Source organism: Pezoporus flaviventris, unplaced genomic scaffold (genome assembly GCF_033815535.1).
Source record: "Pezoporus flaviventris isolate CSIRO_AGI_PZ_B2104156 unplaced genomic scaffold, CSIRO_AGI_Pfla_v1 ptg000083l, whole genome shotgun sequence".
In the NCBI taxonomy this organism is placed as follows: Eukaryota; Metazoa; Chordata; class Aves; order Psittaciformes; family Psittacidae; genus Pezoporus; species Pezoporus flaviventris.
In genome coordinates, this window is record NW_026892631.1 from 3,840,862 (window position 1) to 3,851,911 (window position 11,050).

The following is an 11,050-nucleotide window of genomic DNA, read 5'->3' on the forward strand; positions in this document are numbered from 1 at the left end:
CATACATAATGTGTAACTCTAGTTTTGTTCCCTGTACAAAAACTAGGTGGAAGTGAACGTGAAAGACTATAAGAAAGGCCACATTTTATTTTTAAACATCTTTTATGCAATATATTTAGTTGCTTTAAAAATAACGCAACCTTCCCTCAATGTACACACAAAAGATATAATTTCTAAAAAAAATCTGTACAATCACACTCAATTTTATTCTAAGAAACATCTTCACAAGGCTTTCTAAAATTAAAATGTAGTTTGAACTGGAAACATAATAATCTAACAGCTTCACAATAAGCAGTTTAGCTTCGCTTAGTATTCTTTTTCACAGGTACATATTCTAAACACCTATCTACATTTGTAGGGGAGAGCAGAAAAATTGAATAAAGTTGGAAAACCAGAACATTCTCAGAGGTCAGGAACACAAAACTGACCTCATGAAATAAAACATTATCCACATATTAAATGTTTAATGTTTTAACCTGGCTGGTTCTCTTTGCTTCTTACCGAGTCTGGAAATTTCAGCAAAGCAAGATTTCAGCTGTAATTTCATTTGTTCTCTTATTACGTTTGTCCCAGATTTCATACTTTATACCTAAACCCCCAAGTTTTAAGTCTCTCACATTCATTCAAATCCCATGCCTGATAAAACCAGCAAAAAAAAGTTGTAATAAAAGAGTACAGTGAACTGCTCTTCCCTATTTTTATGTATCAAGCCAAGCAGCTCCAAATAGGTAAATAATTTACGATGATCTCTTTACATTGATATGATGAACTATATTTGGCCAAGATTTCAGAACAGTGATCTCTGTGCTCTGTGACAGCGTGACACTTAGTACAATGGAATTCTAGTCACAGAAGGGGAGACACTATGACTTGTGTGCAGCAGCATAAAGATTCACTCACAAATCTTCACTCAAATTCATACCACAGCAACAAAGTATGAATCCATACGAAGACAATGAAAAACAGTTCAGTGTCTCACCACAGCCTGCTCAAACAGTTCTCTCAGTTTCTGCTCAGACTCCCCTGACACTCCAGACACCACCTCTGTTGCTGCAACTTTCAGCATCGGGAGCTCAAGTTCCTGAAAAAGACAAGGAACATACAATATCATGTATTGTATGCTACATCTAGAGGTTAGAAATACTGGCTGTCCTAGAGGACAGATATTTTCTGGTATGACATATTTTATACCCAAAGATTATTTAATCAAGACTAAATCTTAAAGAGCTTTAAAACACAAATGAGTTGTATCCTCCAATTTAAAATGGGTCTCTGCCATTTGACCAAGTGAACAGAAATGGATATAAAAACCAGGTTTTCCTAATTCAGTTAGAGAACAATTGCACTGTCAAATAACTTTGCACCTTGGCCTCCAACCCAGTCCTTCACAACACATATATTTCGGTGCATGCTTGGCCTCCCTTCTTGAGAAGATTGCTTATTTCCATCTGTGAAAAGCATTGCTTAGCAGTGTGGTTTGGTTCCCTCAAACGTGCTCCAGAAATATCTGAGGAGGAACATACAGTGAGATATTTGTAAAGCTCAAGGCCATGTTTTTCTGCTCTTAAAAGTAAGTAAAATTGTAACTTTGATAGACTGTAGCCCAGTAGTGCTATAGGTAGTGGCAGACTATTTCAAGCTCTTTGAACTACACATATATATTAAAAAATAATCCTAATTTATACAAATCAAGGCCACCAGAAGCACCTGGGGCTTGGAGGAGCTAATTTCCCTTAAACAGCACTATTGAAAATCTCATATTTAAGAATTACTCATTAAATTTATCACAGAATCAGAATCCCAGGTTGGAAGGGATCTCAAGGACCATCTGGTCCAACCTTTCTTTGCAAAACAGAGTCTAAAAAAGATGTCCTGGCGCCCTGTCCAGCTGAATCTTAAAAGTATCCAGCACTGGGGAATCCATCACTTTCCTGGGGAATCATTCCAATGGCTGACTGTTCTCACTATGAAAAACTTCCCAAACTGAATCTCCCCATAAGTAACTTACACCCATCTCCCCTCCTGTTTTCCACGTGACTCCTTGTAGAAAGGGAGTCTACATCTTCTTTACAGCCATCCTTTAAATACCGGAACATGGTGACAAGGTCTCCCATGAACATTCTTTTCTCAAGGTTGAGCAAACCCAGATCTCTCAGCCTTCCCTCACATGGTAGGTTCCCAGTCCTTTGATCATGTTTATGACCCTTCTCTGGACCCTCTCCAGACTTTCCATGTCTTTTTATCTCATCTCTGAACATTTTTCCACTTCTGTCATGGTTCTTTACCCAAATTTAGTACCCTTCCAGGATGGTGGGTACCTAAATACCCACTGAATCGTTAAATAGCAAAGATTCACTCAATGGGTACCTTTTTACAGTAAAGCACTGAAAAGAAGAAACCCAAATCTTTTTAATGAAAACATCTGAAATAATGTCAGAGGGTCTAACCAACATTTAAGGAATAAACATCCATATTTTCTTTAAAAAAATTAAATCTTCCCTACAAAAGTTTGTAATTTCCATGTATCTATATTTAAGGTTATAGTCTGTGAAATTAAGGAACAATTGTATTAAACAAATGTTCATGGTTAGCACCAAATAGCCCTAAATATAGCCCCCAAATTTATATCCAAAACAGGAGCATAGCAGCCCAGCAGCCTCACCACACACCAAACTATTAATACCAATATTGTCCTATGATCTGAAATTGTTAGCTTGACACAGGCAAGGCAATATCCAGTTTTGAAATTCAGAAATCACTGTTCAATGGATGCCACGAACAGAATCAACGTAATGCCTCATAAAAGATGGTAAGGTTCAGTCCACGCATAAAACAGTATGGTAAATTTAACAAGAAGTATCTTCTATATATAGCCTTCTCAACACTCATGTCTATACTGTTGTCCTGGGAATGCCTCAAAACAAGTAAACCCAACATAAAACCCTGTCACTATGTCCCCTCTTTATATATGAGGTTCTATCAAGTACAGATTCAGACGGAATTTAAGCAAAGGAAGTAAAGATGAATATGTTTGAGACTAAGACTGAATGGAGAGAAAAGAGACAAAAAAAGAAGAAAAATCTAGTTTAGCATGATATGCCCCATCCCTGGCAGTGTTCAAGTCCAGGTTGGAGAGAGCCTCGGGCAACACAGTCTAGTGTGAGGCATCCCTGCCCATGGCAGGGGGTTGGAATTAGATGATCTCAAGGTCCTTTCCAACCCAAACCATTCTATGATTCTATGAAGAAGGATTATATTTTCTCTCAAAGTATAATTCAGAAAGAGAAGAAACTATAAATTTAAAGCTATCTCACCCCAGCAATTGCCTGTGCAAGCAGTGTCTTTCCACATCCTGGTGGTCCATGTAAAAGAAAACCCCGAGGCGGAACCACACCTAAGTGCTTATAGACTTCAGGGTGACGGACATGAATGAGCATCTTGCATATTTCCTGTTAAGAACAAGGGAGACCTCCATCTAAATTGCAGCAATTAGTATTACAGATTGCCAATATCATAGACAGGGAAAAATAAAGCAAATTCTGTTCATTAACATAATTTCAGTGACTGCTTTCAGCAAGATTAATCAAAGGGAAAAAACACTTTGTTGCTGTTGGTACAGGCAGCTGTTCTCAGCACCATGCAGATGAATTCTGTCAGACTTCTTTCTCATTTTTCATGACATTTTATTCAGTGCATTCTGTACCCCACAAATAAAATTTTCACAAACCTTTAAAGTTCCATCATTGCCTCCTACATCCTCAAACTTCACCGAAGGGTGGTAAAGCTCTGGTGCCTTACTTCTAACTGTCAAGGAGAAAAAGTCATGCAAATTTAGACATGGCATAATAATAATTACTAACACCAAACAAAAAAGTACTCAGGCTAAACAATTAGCTAAGTACATGGAATAGTATTATTTTGTGGTAGCAGACACAGGACTGGAATGTATTTTTAGTACAATGTTAAGGCTAAATTTCTTAATAAAAAAATAAATGCTTGAGGATGCTCAGAAAACACTTCTGTGGTAATGGTCAAACAGTCTCTGTTTGGAGCAACACCCTGAAAGTAACTTCTCACCTTTCTCTTTAAGCAAGATGGAATTAATCTCTTCATCTACATCTGGAAGTTCTTCTTTTTTTCTTTTTGCTCTCTTACCCTTTGTCTTCTTCCTTTCACTCTCCAAGGCAGACACTTCTGTTGATTTCTAGGGCATAAACCCAGAACTAAATATACAAAGCCTTCCAAGTCAGTGAATTTCTGCAAATACTTAAAAGGACAAAGTGTGTGCCTATGATGCTTATCTTACACATATTATATAAATAAAGAGCTGCAAGGCAGGAATTCGACCCCTTCCTTTTGGAGAAAAGCCTTTATTTTTACTGAAGATTAGCCCTTTTTAAAAGGGTCAATTACAGCAGTCACTTTTTTTGCTAAGAGTACATACCTCCAAGCAAAAAAACCCCAAACACCTTCCCTCACCCAAGCCCCCCAAAGCACTAACCAAAATTAGACACCAGTGTTTTTGATACCACAAAGCAATCCACTTTAGGGATGAATATACCTATATGAATATATTAACACCAATGGAAACAATTTTTATTACTAGTAAGTCATGAGTGGCTATAATATTATTCAGTGCCGACATAAATAAACTGTATAAAAAAAAATACTAATACAGGAGAAAACAAAGAAAAAAGAGGTTCTTTGAGAAAGGGTTTTGTATGTTTTTCAGTATACAGTATTGCAAATTTTACAATTTGAAGATCTCCCTTTTATTCAATTTCTCTATGTAAGAGGACACAGTACTACTAGGACAAAGGGATGATGTCTCAAATCTGCCTGTTCAGTAAGTACTTTGTTGTGCAGTTACGAAGGTGGATATAAATGTAGTTCTTCCTTCACATAAAAAAAAGAGCATCCTGCCAAAACATCTGGTCAGCCAAACAATGTGTGTTATCTCCCATGCACAAATGGAAAAATTTCAACAGCTAAACAAATCTGGATGTTTTTTTCCTAAATAAGATAAAAACACTGGGGGGGGGGGGGGGGGGAGAGGAATCACGAAGTAGCCAGTATGTCTGGATAGGGAGTAGGACCTACTTCTAACTGCTTTATAAATCAATGCAATTTCCCTTCAACTTCCCCAACTCTTGTCCATCCAAACAATTTCAGCTTTTTCCATGCTCTAAGACTTAACCACTGGCTAAAGGAGACCATGTGCTATGGCTACAGCAAGCCACATGCTTCCAGACTAGTTAGGCTGGTCACTGGCAAACAGAATAAATAATAGCTAAGTTCTGCTAACCTTTCTCTAAGTATGGGCATTAACCTGGGTCTCTCTAATACTGAGCACTAAATCTGCCTCAAAAAATGGTGAGGAAAGTTGTAATTTTGTGACTTTTTAACCTCTCATACAAACACACTTGAAATGGCCCATAAGGTTCAAAAATCGCTTTTGACAAGGCAAAACAATAGGCTAAGCCCTTCCTTCTTCAGAAACCTAGCTAAAAGGAAGTATTCCACTGAGTTGAAGCCAATCTTTCCTTTCTATTTAATATGTTCATTACCTGTAAACACATGCACGCTTGTAATTAAAATAGTACATTTCAAAAATCCAGAGAGAAAGATGATCTTAGTATCACCCTTCAAAAGCCTGACAAATTACACAGGAAATTATCTTCATACTTGCTACTTAAATCACATTGGGTTTGTAAAACACAATACCTCAGAAATCAGTTTCTTTTCATCTCCTTCTCCATCCTCAGAAAGGTCAATGAAAAAGTCTTTTCCACATGGAGTTTTATCAATGAACCAGCCACCCTCAGAGATACGTGTTTCAACTCCTGCTCCTGATGAGAGGGTGCTTGCTTGGGGTGCTGTTCGTACAGGAGTGGGGGTTTCCATTGGTTCATTTTTTGGAGTGGTTGGAACAGAATCCGGATTTCCTTTCTTGTATAAGCTCAGCAGGGAATTGTTCATGTGATTTGTAGACTGCAAAATGTATTTTAAAAGAAATATACAGGTTATAACTTGGATTATTTATACTGAGGCCAATGAAAAGTATTTCATAAACAACATTTAGTATTATCCCTGATGGATAAAGTAGACATGCATCTTCTACCCTACTCCCCTGCAAAGCAAACAACAGCATATAAAACTGTATCTGCTAGTCAAAGAGAGCGCAGTCTTTGCAATTTACTCTGAACGACCCCTGTTAATTGACAGTCACCTCTTTTAGTAATAGGTATGTCAGCTCCTTCAATCATTTCATTCATTCCATAGCTAAGTCTTTCAGGCCCCCAGCATGCATTCTTAAGAAGTGATTCCCCACTACAGATTCTCCCTTCTTCTTCAGGGAACAGCCTCCTTTCAGTTCTATAGATTCTCAGTTGGAATTGCCAACTCTGACTTTACCTCACCTTCGTTTTTAAACTCTCCAAGTGCATTGCAATTTCACAACACAGAATTGTGTATTATGCAAATACAATTATAATAAAATACAACTTACTAGATCTTCTGGATAATCATCATAATCAGAGTCATCTGTGGCACTTCCTGAAGTCCTTTACATGGACGGAAGACAAAAACTATTAGGGTATCGGAGCAGAACTGCAAAGGAGACACCCCCAAAACAAAACAATGCAATTTCTACAACGTGGCTCCTTATACCCATGATATGCAGCCTAAGACTGGAGAAAAATCCCTGACTTGCATGCTCTAAATTTACTCCTATGAAGAGTTAAAAACCACATCCTTTCCAAGTCTGCCATGAGTTAGATCAACTTTGCAACCTGGCTGAAAGACTGCCCTAAAAAAAAGTGGTGTAGGATCAATCTAATTCAGTTCACCAAGAGATCACACGATCTCCAGTGCTGGCACAAGGGAAGTACTAGCAATTCACTGCTGTACTGGACTAGTTCTTCTGTCAACCATGTCCTAATTTCCTATGAGACCCTTAATGTCTATCAAAGGTTAGTGAAACCAGAATGGTCCATGAGACTATGCAGAACTGGGAGTCAGGAAACCTCAGATCCAGCGGTGATTTACTCTGAATAGCCTATCTTGTAGCCTTTTCGCTCAGATTCAGTTAATGTCCCTCACACCCAAGAACATTTAAACACAAAACAAAACTAAGGAACTGAATCATATGAGGACTGGGGCCTCTCGTGGAAAACTATCGAGAAAGCCTCAAGGTTATCCACTAATTAAGGGCTATATGATCCCCATAACAGAAAAATTGTGACTGGTTCTAGTATCTGCTTGTCTTCAGTGAAAAAAGTGCTTCCATTCACTACAGGTAATTTCTGATGAAGACAGGCCTATGGGAAATCAAAGATCTGTCTGTAACCTTAAAGCTACCAAAATTTAATAATATGCAGAAAGACAGTTTTAAAGAAGTCACAATATTAATGGCATTATTAAAGTAATCTAATGGTAAAAATTCTTCTTACTCATTTTTCTCTTGCTGTCGTGCTCTTTTTGCCACATGTTCGGCTTCTAAACCTGCTAAATCTTCACGTTCTTTTTCATTACTGATTATTCCAAACACTAAAAGGAAAGGTTCAAACATGTTAAGAAAACAGCCAAAGCATATTCAAAAAATTTGATCTTAGACATAATACTAACAGAAATACCTTTTTCAACTTGTATTCTAAAAGCATTTCGTTTTCTTCGTCCATAGTCCGCACTGAAAAAAAAAACCAAATAAACAGGTTACACCAACTGCTTCTTCCCCCAACACAGTGTCATTTTCAGGGGGGAAAAAATACATTGTCAGTTGAAAACCAAACTTTTATAGAAGCTGTTATTAAAAACCAACTATGTGAACACATGATCCTTTTGTCTTAAGCCTGGAACAGCTCAATCACTGGGATGAAACAAAAGCACTAAACCATACTGGTCTCTAAAGGGATGTTTAGTTAATACTATCAAGATCCTTTTTAGCTGGAGATACAGAGAAGCAGCAACATACAAATGATCACACTGGATTCTATATGGACACAGGACTAGAAAGGACAGCCCAGTGAGGAATAACTGTGCTGATCAATAACGGTCACTATAAGAAAATCTGATTCAATGAGCACCCTTAAATGCAAACAAAAATCATCAACCTTTTACCTTCACTTACTGAGGGTATATTTTATCTATTTGCTTTTATAAAATCGCTGAAAGAGGAAAACCAAAACAAAATCCCAAGACCTGTAAGCATCCTAAGCAAAGGGTTTGGGTCCCTTTCTCTAACAAGGCACAAATAGAACACACAAACATGAATGAATATAATTCTCCACCTTCATTAACCCCCACAGCCACCAAAGACCTGCTGACACACAACCTTGCTCCCACCCATATCAGCCTAAAATTAATTAGGCAAGACTGACCATCCTGCTGAGCATCTGAGCAAGATTTAGTGTCTTGCTGAACCGCTATCTCCCCCATCTACCTGCACCGAAGCATTATTTTCCCTAACATTTCAGCTCACTGAGGGTAAGGACCAACATGCTGTAATACATCTGCAGCTGTTTAATTAAAACAAAAAAAGCAGCCCACAAAAAAACAAACCACAAATAGATCTTGCAATGCCAGTGCATTAATAAAATATGAGTTACTAGATATATCAGCAGATGGAAACACTGCTAAAGTACAAATCTTTGCTCACCTGTAGGTTTTCTGCAAATCAGATGCTAGGATTCCAATGTCAACATACTGGCCACATTTACTACTTGCAAGATACTGAAATGAAGAGTTTTAAGCAGCAAATGAAATCTTTGTCAATCACTTCACTAGAACAAATAGATCAAATATGCCTACTTTAAACCCTACTCTTCTTAGAAATGAAAATTGAAAACAGCTTTGAACTGCCTTGGAACACACTAGACAGTATTTCCCAATGAAACAGGAAAGCTTATTAAGACACAGAAGGGAAAAGCAGCACACTGTATTTTGACACTTGCATGATCTCTGCTGGTGCAATGCCATTGTTTTTATTTAGCAAGAAAGGTGACTTTGTAAATTGTCAATCCTTCTAAAGTTCTTGATTTCTCTCAGTTAACCTCCTTCTGGGTTTAAGTCTCCTACCTTAAAAATGAAAGAACCTACACCAGTTAGTATGGATACTGTCACAATAAAAACTTTAACCTTTACAAAATGTTTCAATGAATGCTCTAGAAAAGTATATAAATTACAGTAAATTCTATACAGCTTTTCCTTTCCTTTTCTTTTTTTTCTGACAGCAGCTGATCCAACCATTTTCAAACCACAGTTATGAAAGTGCAAGAAAATGTACAAAATTTCAGGTGCAACTGGACTCCATTTGCTTTCTCTCCCCACTCTCCAAATCAGGAGCAAGAAGAAGTTTCAATATGGTAATCACCAAATCACAGAATGGTTTGGGTTTGAAGGGACCTTAAAAATCACCTGGTTCCAACCCCCTGATGGTGGATTTTCCTTCTTAGAGAAAGGAGACACAATGTCCCTAAAAGAGATAGCATTACCAAGGCTGCAGCAAGAAAACTTTAAAATCTCATTTAAATTAATACCTCTTTTTAAAATCAAACTGCTTAATATTAAATTCAGAATTCCTTTTTTAAATGATGTGACACTTCATGTCACCCATGAGCAACTACTGACCTACAGAAAAAAATCAAGCCCACCATAAATCCAGCTGCATTTCTCACTTCAGAATAGTCAAGACAATTTCACTGTGATCTTGAAAAGTAAAATAAGCAACTATCCTCAAGCAGCCACTCGCTTTGAAGGAATTAGAAGCGGAGTACTTATACACAGACTCAGAGAAATGTTTAATTCCCAAGTCACCATAAATTTTCAGAAGGTGTGACACAGCACTATGCCACCTGAAGGAATCCCTGTTTTCCCTGCTCTTCACGGGTGTATTGTGGAAGTAATCATACTTCTTCCTTTTTCTTCAGTCAGCGATTAATATAATCGATGTACATGTTTCCAAAGGTAAACACTACCAATTTGGCTACATATTCTCCAAGTGCATTTTCTCTAGACTACACTGGAGTACTGTGTCCAGTTCTGAAACCCCCAACATAAGAAGGATGAAAACTTGTTGGAGCAAGTCCAGAGGAAGCCATGAAGATGCTCCAAGGGGCTTGGAGCAGCTCTGCTTTGGAGACAGGCTGAGAAAGCTGGGCTGGTTTATCCTGGAAAAGAGAAGGCTCCTTAAGGGGAGACCTTAGATCAGCTCCCAGTGCCTAAAGGGGCTATAAAAAACCTGGAGTGTGGCTTTTAAGGCCTGTAGGGACAGGACAAGGGGGAATGGCTTTAAACTGACACAGGGGAGATTCAGATTAGACATTAGGCAGAAGCTCTTCCCTGTGAGGGTGCTGAGGTGCTGGCACAGGGTGCCCAGAGAAGCTGTGGCTGCCCCATCCCTGGCAGTGTTCAAGGCCAGGCTGGGCAGGGCTTGGAGTAAGCTGCTCTAGTGGACGGTGTCCCTGCCTGTGGCAGGGGGTTAGAACTGGATGAGCTTTAAGGTCCCTTCCAACACAAACCATTCCATGGCTCTACGACATCCATCTGATTTGAAACTGCAGCCAGCTTCGGGATCAGAAATACTGAAGAATAAAACAAAACGAAACACAATGCCAAAAACAAATAACTCCCCCCATTTCCAAACCCCGGAGAGGCCAGGCCGCGTCCGGGCACCCTCCGCGCCTCCCTCCCACCCCTGAGCAGGCCGATGGCCCAGACCCTGTCCGCAAGGCGGGGTGGCGGCCCGGCGAGCCACGCAGTCCTGCGGGAGCCCCCCCTCGGGCCGCCGCCCGCCCCGGTACCTGCTTAACGCGCTGCTTCAGCCGCAGGTCCACGAAGCGCCCCGGCCGGCTTCGCATCGCTGCCCGCGCCGACGGCACTGAGGCCTGCCCACCGCTTCGCCTGCGCCGGGCGGCCGAGAGCCGCTAGGCGGGAATTGCGCGCAGGCAGCCCCAGGGCGCCTCAGCCGCGCCGCCGCAGGCCCACCTTTGAACCGCCGGCCTGCACCGGCGGAGCGGCGCGGAGGAGCAGCTCGCTCTGACTGTGCCCCGCC

The 11,050-nt window shown here is 39.8% G+C and overlaps 1 protein-coding gene across 2 annotated transcripts in view; it reads right to left on the reverse strand.

Moving 5' to 3' along the window:
- The window catches only part of NVL (nuclear VCP like), a 41,800-nt gene extending 30,853 nt beyond the window's left edge, over positions 1-10,947 (reverse strand). Inside the window, exons 1-10 of one of the 2 annotated variants that reach the window (XM_061475399.1) lie at positions 10,800-10,947; positions 8,657-8,730; positions 7,635-7,687; positions 7,452-7,548; positions 6,509-6,563; positions 5,725-5,991; positions 4,078-4,204; positions 3,728-3,804; positions 3,315-3,449; positions 980-1,081 (exon numbers count right to left, since the gene is read on the reverse strand). In XM_061475399.1, the coding sequence (XP_061331383.1) occupies positions 980-1,081; positions 3,315-3,449; positions 3,728-3,804; positions 4,078-4,204; positions 5,725-5,991; positions 6,509-6,563; positions 7,452-7,548; positions 7,635-7,687; positions 8,657-8,730; positions 10,800-10,856 (1,044 nt within the window). In that variant the 5' untranslated portion in view covers positions 10,857-10,947. Of the gene's footprint in view, positions 1-979; positions 1,082-3,314; positions 3,450-3,727; positions 3,805-4,077; positions 4,205-5,724; positions 5,992-6,508; positions 6,564-7,451; positions 7,549-7,634; positions 7,688-8,656; positions 8,731-10,799 lie in introns of those variants that run through there. The other variant, XM_061475400.1, reaches the window with a different exon arrangement.
- Between the last annotated feature and the right edge of the window lie 103 nt (positions 10,948-11,050).